This window comes from Aethina tumida, chromosome 3 (assembly GCF_024364675.1).
Source record: "Aethina tumida isolate Nest 87 chromosome 3, icAetTumi1.1, whole genome shotgun sequence".
In the NCBI taxonomy this organism is placed as follows: Eukaryota; Metazoa; Arthropoda; class Insecta; order Coleoptera; family Nitidulidae; genus Aethina; species Aethina tumida.
In genome coordinates, this window is record NC_065437.1 from 7424131 (window position 1) to 7437572 (window position 13442).

Here is a 13442-nt window from a genome sequence, read left to right on the forward strand (position 1 = left end):
CCATAATTCTATAAATAAAAAAATAATAATAATAGTGACATATAAGTACAACAGGTTTTTTCACTTACAGGATAATAAATAAATAAACTAAAACTAATAAAATATCATTAATATTTAATAATAGATGACTGAATGAAGGACAGTAAAATTACATAAAGTAAATAAATATAATAATATTTTAAGGGAAAATATCAGAAACTCGATGGGCATTGTCATCCATTACAGTGACATGTGCACGGTGAAGCATGTTAGTTTGTTATGATGGTTAGATATTTTTTATGAAAAATTCAGCACTTTTAATTTTAGTTGAAAGCACAGTTCATCCAGATTTATATCTCTATCTGTAAATATAACATTAATTCTAAATGACAAATGTTTCAAAAACCATTCTTGTAAGCATTCGAAGCTCCAGGTGTGATGGTTCATGGTTTTTCTATTTTGTTGGTTAGAGTTAATATATCTAAACCAATGAACTGTTTAGATCTACGCCAAACTATTTAATTTCTGTAAAAATTAAACTCCTAGTCCCCAGTTTGTTTTTATTGAGGTTGGCTGGTGTCAATTTTTTTAGAGATACATTTTTAACATTTATATTAAGCTGTAGTAAAAGATATGTTTTCCTGTTATCATTAATACTAGTTATCTATATAATATTCCAAAAGTGATATTAACAATTATTATTATTATTTATTTATTATTATTACAATTATTTATATGTAATAATAATAAATGTTCTTGTCTAGTGTTTAAAACCTGAATTGAAGGAATGAATTAGGTGGGCCTTGAAATATTGAAGAATTGTGGGACCGAATCGTAACGGCATGGGATAATTGGCATCTTATGTATCAGCAGGAGGGAGGAACATTTGAACTAGTGCGTCAAAATTGGATTCTACAGGACCAAACTTGCATTGAAATCCACTGGGAACAATTTCGAACAGCTTTTATAGATATATTGAATTGAACTTTATTAGTTTTACGTTATTCCTTTCTGTCGTTGTTTAAATATTAAGATTGTTATCCATCCAAAATGTCCATCAAGATCAAGAACTATTAATAGAATTTGTAAATATTAAACATGTTTAAATTTTACAAATTCTCTATATTATGTAACACACCCTATAACTAAAATGTATATTTACAGAAAATTCCTAGAAATCAAATTAAAGTTAAATTTTAGACAGCTTTATACAGAAATATTTTCTACTGCATTACACATTAACAATTACATAAGCTCATGAAAATTAAATTTATTAATTTATGAGATTGCAATTCGATTTACCTTGTATCCAGATAGAGTTCAATCTTGACTATATTGAATTCTAAACATATTTGTTTTATACGTTAAGAATCATTTTTTTTTTTTAAATTTTTAAGCATAAAATAATTTGATTCTTAACGAACATAATAAATAGCTCAGTTTTTAAGGATTACCACAATTTAATGCTTAGGTAAGCCATAACCGTTTCAGAGAGCATCCTTTTCAAGGGTGTAACTCTGTAAGGGGGCCTTTTTTACCATATAATTATTAAGAAAACTAGAACTTATTTTGACAGTAGAATGCACTGTTAAATTTTTTTACTTTAATTTTGGGACACCTTGTATGTATATTTTTTTATACTATATATCATTGTTACTAGAATACTCCAAATATAACCAACGTTTTTCATTGAGTGTCATTTAATTTACTAAAAATGACTAATGTATTCTGGTGAGCACTAATAGACCAATTAAGTAGTTCCCCTCGTGAATCAGTTTGTTTAGTTGGAAATACTGTTACATTTTGTAGAAGATTTAAATATAGTATAGCCTATTTAATGTGGAAATACTCCATAACTTATAATTTTAATTTATTTGTAATGGATGATAGCTCAAATTATATTTTTTTGATTAGGATTTTTATGTTCATATTCTAATTTCGTAATTAATACTTATAATCAATCAATTAATCAATTAATTAATAATATGTATAACTACTTTTGTTGAATATAGTGTCACAACAAAATGGGTCATAAGTTTTTGGAAATAATATTATAAGTTTAATATTTATGTGAAGTTGGATGTAATAATATTGAATATGTAAAAGAAACAAAACATCATATATATCAACATATATATATATATATGGGTAGCCAACCTGCGGATCTTAGAAGAATCGAGAAACATTTCAAATTTTGAAAAATGCTTCGAACTATCAAGGAGCTTGTCCACCCCTGTAATAGATACTCAGATTTATATTGTTTAATCAATATTGATAAGATGATGCAGATATATCAAATTTAACTTAAGGACTCAATGTTTCTGGTCTTTATAATAGTAAAAACATATAGAGAAAAAATATCAAATGATTGATATTATAATTGTAAAGATGTACAAACTGAAGATACTTCATATTAAAGTTAATAAGTCGATATTCCTTCTCTATATGAAGTATATTGAGTATTTGTCAGCAATAAATAAAACAAATATTCTTGGAGAGGGCGTAAGAAAAAAATTGTTCGCAGTTAAAAAATACATTATGAATTGGTGAGGTAGTGAATGGGGAGCGGCGTCGAACTGTTGGCGGTAGTGGGGTGGTCGCGCGCGTAGGCGGACTCGAACGAGACTTCGCTGTTCGCCTGCGTTACTATTAGTCCTGAGCCGTCTCCAGTGCCGAAAACACACCGTTCAGACCAGGACAAACGAAGCAAAGCAGTCCTGTCTGTGTGTGTCTGAAAAATTCTTGTGAACCCTAGTTGTAGGTTTTGTCGGGCGAGCAAGGGGTTAAGCAAAAACGCGAGTCCGATCCATTAGAGGCCGTTTGGTGGCGGCAAAAAGCAACAAGTGACACGCTGTGCCTGGATTGATGGTTGGACAAGATGATAACCTGAGAGCGTGAAAGTGCATGCGGCTATGTGGGCCGTGGTTGTGGCCGTCCTATGGGGGTGCGTTGTGGCCACTCCGCAGCCGCTGCACCTCAAACAGGACTCCTTCGGAAGGCCCACCACCTGGCAGAAGAGACTATCTGAAGATCCCCACAGTCCCACGTCGGAAATATTAGCACATCACATCCCGCAAATTAATTCGGCAAATTCGCAACTTATGTTGCGCTCTCCCAGAGGATCTCGTCAGTATGACGTTCCCCAAATAGGTAAGCTTTCATTCATATATTATACTTACATATATATAATTATTAAAAATTAATAATTATTATTGAAAACTGTAATTTGTGTTATATATTTCATTTCAGTAGACCAAGGTTTAGGAGACTACATTATGATTCAAATTATACTTAGAGTTTAAAAATTGATATATCATATTTCAAGTTCATTTTTTTTTGTTTAACAAGAAAATATAAAAAAATGAACCAAGAAATTTAAATATTATTATTGTTTCTAGCTGCGCCGCTGTCCCAACATCACAAAGTTGTTAAAAATTTGACTAGAACATTAAGGGTTAAACTATGACAGTCAAAATTGCCTGGTCGTTCTTCCGATGTCTATATTCTGCGATCTTAAATTGTAGTTAATACATGTAAAGGGCTGTAATAACTTTATTTTTGATTTAAGCTTCCATTAATTTATTTAATGGTACTCATAAGTGTGTATATATTTATTGAAAAATGTCGTTTAACTCTGTAATAAAATCTAAATTACTTGTTTCTAAGTAATGAATAAAATGGTGAGGGTAATTACTAACTCCAGAAAAGCTTAGTCATTATATTATCCACCTTCATCTACATAATCTGAATATAAATTTAATTCTTTTCAAATTCAATTATTATTAATTTTTCGGTTAAATCGTTGTTTTTCACCATAAGTCGTAACCAAAAATTGCCCATTTATTTTTATAAAATCCTGGTAGTACATCGATTTCCAAATAAATTCGCCACGATAAAGTTCATTGGCCATTAAGAAAAAGATCGATGCTATCTACATGTTTGTGTCAAAAACAAGGTATCCCAGCATTTCCATCCCTGGCTTCACCTCAGCGCTCTTGCTCAGACGGAATATTTCTCGACTTTGACTCAAACTTTGTTCACTACACATACATTTATCAGTGATATTTGGAGACTTTCTTTAGTGCCTTTCGGTTTTTCCGATAACTAAAATCCTTATATATAGCATAACTTTTCGTGGAAAATTAATATGTTTGTTTAGGTTCACTTTATAAACGAACAAAAAGGGTGATTTTGCATTTACATATTTATTTTACTAAATGCACTGAGCGTTACGTGTTAATTTTATATTTTTAAAATTTTTACTGTTTAGAGTTTAAAAAAATATGTATCGGCATCTAAACAAATATATTATTAAAAATTACGAACCACTCTAATAAGGTAAATAAATAACAAGTTAATGAACTCATCTATTAATTGTACTTTTAAATTTTATTGAAATTTTAACTGCAATAATAGTATATTATATTCAATGAATCTGAGATGCAGTTGAACTTTGGGTCATTTTTCTTGATTTGTCATCATAAAATAAATTAGATTCTAGGGATTTAATGCTTTTAACTTCTTAACTAGAACGTTAATGTTGCAAACAAATAAATTTAATGTGATACATTAATTATACGATTAGAAAAATACTTATAATTTATATGTTCAAAAAAAAAAATTAATTATATTAAAATATGTTAGCATAATTTTATTTTTAATTTGTTTCCATTTGAAAATAATTTTATTGTAAAATTTTTTAGAATTAGCCATGCATGTTTAAATTAAGGACACCGAAAGGGAAAATATTAGTTGAAACATGGAATGCTTATTTCTAAATTCATAATAAATTTTAACATATGAAATTAAATTGAATTAAATTTTTTAAGCTGTAATGTTTGTTTCCATTTATAAAAATACTCTGACATGTTGGAACTTTTAAGTCCCATTTAATTAAAATACTAATTAAAAAGTCAGAATCGTAATAAATTATAAATTATCATTATATAATAAAATGTTATACCTCCTTTAAATTTGGAGGAAAAATGAACCAATATTAAAATAATTCTGGTTATTTAATTTTAAATTAACGCTTTATTTATCAAATAATACTTTAATATTTAGTACTCTACCATATAAGTCTTCTTTATTTCAAGTACTTTGCGATGTTATATAATACTTCGTTAATGTAACGGCGTCGGATTTAATCAATCTATATAGTAACCTCTCACAAAAACAACATTATTAACAAAAAAGATTTTTGCACTCTTTATAAATTTTAATATTGTTCCATATATGCACAACTTTTTATGGCTGACTACAATTATTAGTCTATTACCATAAATAAACCCAATTAAGAGCTCAATATTTTGCCAGTTTCTTAAATAAATTTATTTAAGACTAAATTTAATCCTAATATTTTTTGTAAATTTTAATAATTTTCAATGTGACTTCATATGTGGGTTGAACGTTTTTCGAATATTTACGGTTTAGGCGATTTGAGGAAATTTTATGTATAATCATGACTATAATTATGAAGAGGACCTAAATTCGATGGTCTGGAAATTGGTTACATACTATTGTTTTACAAGAACTCTTTTTATGCAATATTATCAAAATATTAGTAAGATATATTACATGTAAATAGTTAATAAAATTCGTCTGGTCGAATAGTGTAAACATTTTATTGTGATTTAATTTGAAATAAGGAAGCTATTGGAATATAAAGTAAGAAAATAGTTAGGATATTTGTTAATATGTGTATCAAAAATCAAATTTTCAGGAGGCTCTTTCAATTTCAATAAAATTAAATAAACCAAAACATTTTTGCTGATAGGTAAACTATATATTTTATATATACAGTTTTCTATATTAGAGTCACATCATCAATAATATTGAATCTTGTTAAAAATTACTTCGTTACAGCCCCAATAAAAATTTATTACGTAATTAGTTTAGTCCTCAAACTGATCTAGCAGTTTTATTTATAATGAAACACTTTTTTTATTATTTGATTATATTTAATTGATTAATTAAAGTTTCGGTTTTAAACAAATAAATTTAAAATGTAAATAAACTGCCGGTAAAAAGTAGGGGATACTGCAAGTTCGGTTAAAAGGAGGAAAGGCAAACAATTGTCAAATGTATTCTCAAAGTACTTTGCTTTTTATATAAATAAAATATAATTTAGCAATTTAAAAGTCTAACATAAAATTTAATTGCAAAATGAAAGATGGAAAACGGTTCAGTATCTTGTAGGGCCACCTCTACTTTCCACAACAGCTCGAATATGATGAAGCATGTTTCGCATTAAATTGTCAATCGTATTTTGAGAAATGTTATCCCATATTTGAGATTGTCTTGTCGGTGGCGACCAGTGAGGAGTACACTTCTAAGCGGTCTTCTAGACACTAAATCAAGTTCGTGGAATCCATTTTGATTGATTCTAACAGATATTCTTGTACCAGTGGCGGTGTGGAATGGGCGATGTATCAAGGTAGCCGATATTGTGGTGTTCCTTCCTGCATTTTGGCTAATGTAAGAGTTTTGCCTGACGGTTGTGCAGGGTAGACCAACCCTGTTCAGGTCTTCTACGTAACCTTATCCTGTTTATCACATTTTGTAATGTTTCCGTCGCTATCACAACATCAATTACATTTAAATGGTAAAAACACACACATTTGAAAAAGTAAAAACCTGAAACGCTATACATTTTATACTAAATAAGAAAATTTCAAATAGTATTCGGTTAAGGTGGCGAAAATCCAATATCCTCTATATTTTGCCGGCAGTTTATAACGTATTTAAAGGAAAAGAAGTGTAAATTACTTGATATTTTACATTATATTGTTTAGTCGTATTTTATAAAACATGTGTATTTCCACGCCCGAAAATTAATTATTTTCATCCAATTAGGTTTCAAAATTGGATCAGTATAAATTTAATGGGTTTGTGGGATCCCATAAAGTATAAAGAGATATGCAAAAAACGTGAATACGTATAATCCATAATATATTCCTATCACATTTTGAGAATAATTTTATTATAATTTAACAATTTTCGAGCTCAAAATATTAATTATTATTTGAAGTGATTTGAAGTGTATTCAAAATGTATTTTTATAATTTTACCTTTGTAAAAATAATGCAAAAGGATTTTTGAAATACAATACATTAAAAGTAAAAAAGGGAAAATATTTTTAATAATTAAAATCATAAAATTTGAAAAAAATAAATATAATTAATAAATGCATAGTGGGAAAATTTTTATATCAATGTGTTGCTAAATAATTATTTTACTCGAATAGTTGTGAACAAAATCGTTAGCGTCTTCTTTCAACCTAATTATTATTGAAACAATATCATAAAACTACGTTATATTTATGATGAAAAAACATTTTTATTAATTGATTTTATGTGGAGATCGATAACTTGTTTATAATAGATTGGCAATAATGATAAAAGTGACGATTATCTTATACTTAAACTTAAACTTAAATACTGAAACTTATAGTACTTGAAAATATACAGCTACCAATTTCAAACAAATTGGTTGCAAATTCGATGAATAAATTACGAATTATTTAAAAATATAAGAACACCGTCTTTTTTTAAGTAGAATAATATAAAATAAATTTATTTAACATAAACACATTTTATTGTACAAAAAAATATTAATTTTTTCTTCCTGAAGTACCGTTGTTTAAGTTATATATTGTACAGCGTAATAAATATTCTTTAGTAAGAAAGTTTTGTTAAAAACCTCTGGATAGACGCATAAAAACATCCGACCATATAGGATTATAGTTCTCAAGGGAAAATTTTCATTTACATATGATTCCTCTATGGAAAAGAGTTACGATGTTTACCACTTTCATACTCGCTTTAATATTTTTATAAAATGCTGGAGTAGTCATCTGTTCTTTCGTTGTAACACTGTTATGGTGACTACGTATATTTCAACGTTTCTTCTGATTTTTGTCACCATTTTCTAGATGCAACTATTTAATTATTCAATCTTTTTAGAATGTAAAATATAAATTTCTTATTGATTCCAAACTAATAAGTTATTTTTGTATTATTCTATTTTAATCGACATTGACTGTCTCAATAGTCAATGATTTCTTGTGATTAATTTAAGTGGCTAAAGATATTAATAGCCAGAAATGGAAAATCGAATATTTTAGAAGGTCTCGCTAATTTAAGGTCAGATTTTATTTTTGATTATGTATTTGAAGAAGTAACACAATAAAATAGATAGTTTGATGAAAAATAATAGATGCTTTTTAACGTAACCGATAAGGTATATCTTCCATTTTGTCAGTTAGATTTGGTAAAAACGTCATAAGTACAAAAAAAATTAAAGGATTGACAATAATTTCTATTAGTAAAATCAAGATTGTCTGCGTGCATGTCTGTCATAAACACAGTGAGTGGAGAATGTTTGGAGTTTATAAAAAAGCTTTTGATAACGTACATATCATTCGAGTAATCTACGTTGTAACGAAACGACAACTATAACGAAAACATGAAAAATAACAATATCAGTGAATCTACGAATTGTTTGTCTCTACAATATTTATTCTATTTTATAATATAATAATAATAATATATAATAATAATAATTCAAAGGAATTAATGATTCAATTCAATGATTAAAATTAAAAACCCTGAATTACAATTTTTCATTAAAAACTTCAATTATTTGCCTTTTCAGCATTGTACTCAAAGAGAATGAGAAGTAATACCACATTGTTTCAGTTAGATGCTTCATTAACTTAAAATATTTGTGAAAAATTTTTTTGGTCAGTTTTTCTTCTGTGATATATAATGCTTGAAAATGACAATATGTGGAAAATAAAGTGAAAAAGTAATTTTCTTTCACATTCAGTTAATTGTTACAAAATGAAAATGTTTGTTCTTTTCTTTATGTACAGACATTTTCATAAATGTAATTTTTTGAAGGATATTTTAAAAACTGAATTCAAACAGCTTCTTAAGTTAATTTGTTGGCTGACTATTTAGATTAAATGAAAAATAAATTTTTATTTGTTAGTCAGTTCTATTGTTTTATTTTTTATTTTTATTTTTTGAGGAGCAATTTATTTATTCGGTTGTAAAGCTAAACAGATATATTTGAATAATATGGATATAATAAAAGATGAGGACAATATTGGGTAAGAAATATGTTGCACAATTGGAACGAAGAGAATGTCATTTGAAAAGTCTGAATTATACAAGAGATATACTAAAAGCAGCCCCTATCACCTTAAGGTTTAGTCTATCATCCTAAACACGAAGAGGTTAATAACCAATGTCATAAGCAATACACACTTTAAAATCCCAATACAAATTATAATCCTGAACATAATCATCATAATCTTAGTGAACTAATATTACCCCTTCTAGTTTCCGACGTGTTGTTGTGACAAGACTGAGACTAATCCTGAAAATTAACGCTCAATTTTCCATTACTGATTGGCAAAAAAACTTTTTGCTTAAACTTTAATGGATATTCGAAACTTATCTCAGTTTACTTATTTATTTAAGGCTTGTTCTATGTATTACCATACAATTCTGGTAATGTATGATTTTCGTTTAATTATATATACATATATAGATTTCAAAAAATATCAAAACGTTTCATGACATATTATGAGTCTCATTAGCCCCTATAACAGCCTACGTAGTTTTCTAATACGATCGATATTTAAAATTAGATTTTACTAAAACACTCGTCAATTTTCCGAAATTCTTTAAAATATGATTTAGTAAAAAGAATTATTTTTATATTTCAATAAAATATAATCAAAATAAATGTTTATTATCAAAAGAAATTACCCTATTATTGTCACAATTATAAATTGTTTATGGTTAAAATATAATACAAATAAAAAATCGCACATGTATCAATTTTTAAGACAGATACATATGCGATCATTGGAGGAGCAAATGAAGCTGAACTTTTCATAATAGGACCGGGAGACTATTAATTAATAACTGTACTTCTGAAAGAAAACAGAAGATATAGGCGCCTGAAATGAAAAGTTTTCTATAAAATCCTAAGCATTATGTTTTACTTTTTAGAAGTGACCTTAAAATAAAAGTGATTGAAATTTAAGTTAACAGTTGAGCACATATATTGTTAAATATAGAATTTGTCCAGACACATCGAACATTACATATAAATGTTAAATAAATATATTCCCAATATATTATTACCATCATATGTCAATAAATTTTAATATATCTTATATTTTATTATATATAAGTTCTAACAATATCAAATTTAAACCAAATTGTACATTTTTTTATTTAGTTTCCTTATACCCAAGCAATGAAATGAAAATAGAAAAGACATACCCTAAGGAATTGTGTTTACTAAGTCACTATATGTAATTTTAATGTACTTTAAATATTTAATATGTCATAATGCTAGAAGTTGTAAATTATTTACCCTGTATTTAAAATCTTAATAATAAATATGGAATATTAGCTAACACAATACAAATGAGAACATTTATTAGTGTTTATGAGTAGTTTAAAAATAAACAATCAATGATTCTATTTTTAGAATGAAGGCATGTTCGAGACTTCCAACCTGTTACAAAAATCAATTCTTGACGGTAATATTAAGTATTTAATGCAATTACAATGATGTTAGCATCAAATGTTATTTTGTATGTCAACTAATTATTACAAAATCCATAAAAATATATTATTTTCATTTAAATAATTTTTGTTATTTTATGATAAAATACAACTTAATTACAATATTTGTATATTTTTTACTAGTTAATAATTTTAGTTTAAATAATCAATTACGATTTGTAATTATAAGTAATAAAAATATGAAATAAATTAATAATTGTTTTCTTACTTTACTTAAAACACAATTTGTTTTACATATTCATTATTTTAAATGTGTCTTTGAGAGAAAGTAGTTATTGTTAATCTATTAAATCTTAATCTATATCTGCTTTTATGTTTCACTTGTGATAATTGAGCTTTTTAACAACGGTTAAAAATTAGATCGACAGTTTAATCATTCATAAATACGTCGACATTTTTGTGTTATTTTTAGCAGAACTTAAATAACAAGTTTGTATTCAATTATGAATTCCAAAAAAAAATGTTTGTCCGAGTTTAATTGAATGTCTAACCAGGAATTTTTATTAATAGTACAATTTATTGTAAGAATCATTTTTAAAAGGTAAAATTATTTAAAATTTAGTACATTATTATAAATTTAGTCTATTATTTTTTTTTTGTTATTTTTCTTTATTTATATTATGCAGCAGAACAGTCCTTGTTCAAAATAAATCTTATAAAAATATCATTTTCTAAAATATGTCATTATTCTTTAATAATGACAATGAATATTTATTCTCGAATTTAATTTGCAATGCATCCATTCTTCGTGTACGGTTGGTTGCATTGCTTCGGTAACACCATTGACTTCGATCAGTTTACATTTCGTGTTTCAGTTGTGGTGGTTCGAGATTTTAAAGCAATCTATTTGTCGCCACTTGTGCTACCTAATTGTATTTTATTGGTGTCATCTAAGAATTGTTTTATATATATTAGGGGACCAGAATGTAATGTGTTATCAGCTTATTGTACATCTCGAAGGCGTGCCAGAGTCATTTTATAGTTAATGTGACTTATTTACATCTAAATAATCAAATATTAACTTTTTTGCGATTTGAGGTTTTTTGCAACTTAGTATGCTTTTCGAGTTTTGCAAGGGTAACAACGTAATTTTGATTTATCTGACTCTTATTGATCAGGAAGATCAACGACATTAGACAACTACATGCTAAGGGCAGAAGTGGAAACAAACCCATGTCAAACATTCAAAGAAGAGCCAAATACCCTTAACCAACCTTGGTCGATCATTCAGGAACATTTACAGCAAATTGGGAAAATAAGCAGAGCAAAAGGCAGTGGTTCTCTCCAAATGAATCAACCGGATTCACGTCCCAAAAAGGTGTTTCAATGTATTTGGTCAAGTATTCATGTAATTGTTCATTTTGAAGTGATGAGACCTAGACAAACTGTTAATGCTGACCTTTATTGTGAACAATTGGATCGAGTGAAATAATCTTTAGTAGAAAAGTATACGGAAATTATCATCAGAAAAGGCGTCAACACGACAATACAAGACCATACACATTATCCTGCAACTTACAACATCCTGTTTCATCATATTCTGGCCGAATTCGAAATAACACACCAACATAAAATACAACATAGTCTGGTCAGGTGGAACGAAGTCTTTATGGAAACATTGTTTTTATGTTTAACTTTTCCAAACGAATTTTTTTTTTAATTTTTGCCAGTTCGCTGACCCGCATTGACACTTTGGTGCTTGATTTCTGAATCGCATTAGATAACACCGTGGTTAGTCAGTTTTATGACGAATTTTTTTGTAGGTTCTGTTTTCCTTGAATGTTCTTCGAAACTTGAATTCTGAATGAACAATTTTTAACACATCTTGTATTGTTGGTCATAACCAATTCCATTTCCACAAATTCATGATATTTTAAATAACCAACAGCAGATTTGCTAAAAAACTCACTTATATGACCCTAACATTGATAAATGATAATTAGAAAATCATAATTTCGAAATTATCATATTAAAATATTCAGCCAGTTATTATTGATTTATCGAATATTTTCACCTTTGTTTCGGATTACGTCCTCACATCTTCAATTGATGTTTAAAATGTTGTTTTATTCAAATTATGTCTTAAACATTTGCGATTGGATTAACGATCTCATAACTGAATCGACATCAAATAAAGTATTCATAAAGTTATATGGTGTACGTTGCTCGTTTGATTATTGGAAAATACGAAATCTGAACTAATAGTAAATTTAATCGAGGTGTATGATCAACTACTGTTAATGCTGGACCTAAAGATGGAATTTGGGGTTATTCCTTAAGTCTTTGTCCTCATTAAGATTTAGTCGAACATATTCAACCAGTTTCAAGATAACTTTTAATTCATTCTTTAAGACATTCTTATATTTTGTATTATTGTGCAACAATGTTCCCTGGCGGAACTAAAATGTGTATCACGCCATTTAGCGTTCCAAATACAACAGGTTGCTTGGACTTGTATTATAAAACACTCACAGAAATACTATTGTTAGGTGTTATACTTGTTTTATGAACACTTTTGATTATCTTTGTTATGTTATAAAATTATTGGGATGTTGGGTTTGAAAATTATAATTGTATTATTATAATACAGCAGAGTTTCAATCCTATAAACAACCTGTATAACGAGAATAATGTTAATTGTATACAATTGTAAAAATCTTTAAAAAATTTAGAGAGTCTGATTGCAATTATTATAATTAATTGTAAAAGCTGGCCCAGTTAATTCAAATAAAAGATGAGGAGGCGGACGTAGTATATGCAGTCTCGAGATGGTATGCCAATATGGCTCATAAAGAAGGATAATGCTATATTACAAATGCTATAGAAAGACCGTTGAACTCATTCCTCGTAAAC

The 13442-nt window shown here is 27.6% G+C and overlaps 1 protein-coding gene across 1 annotated transcript in view; it reads left to right on the top strand.

The window, feature by feature from the left end:
* Nucleotides 1-2658: 2658 nt before the first annotated feature.
* Nucleotides 2659-13442, top strand: part of LOC109605213 (uncharacterized) — a 51120-nt gene continuing 40336 nt past the window's right edge. Inside the window, exon 1 of the mRNA XM_020021777.2 lies at nt 2659-3129. Within this exon, the coding sequence (XP_019877336.1) occupies nt 2892-3129 (238 nt within the window). The 5' untranslated portion in view covers nt 2659-2891. The remainder of the gene's footprint in view (nt 3130-13442) is intronic.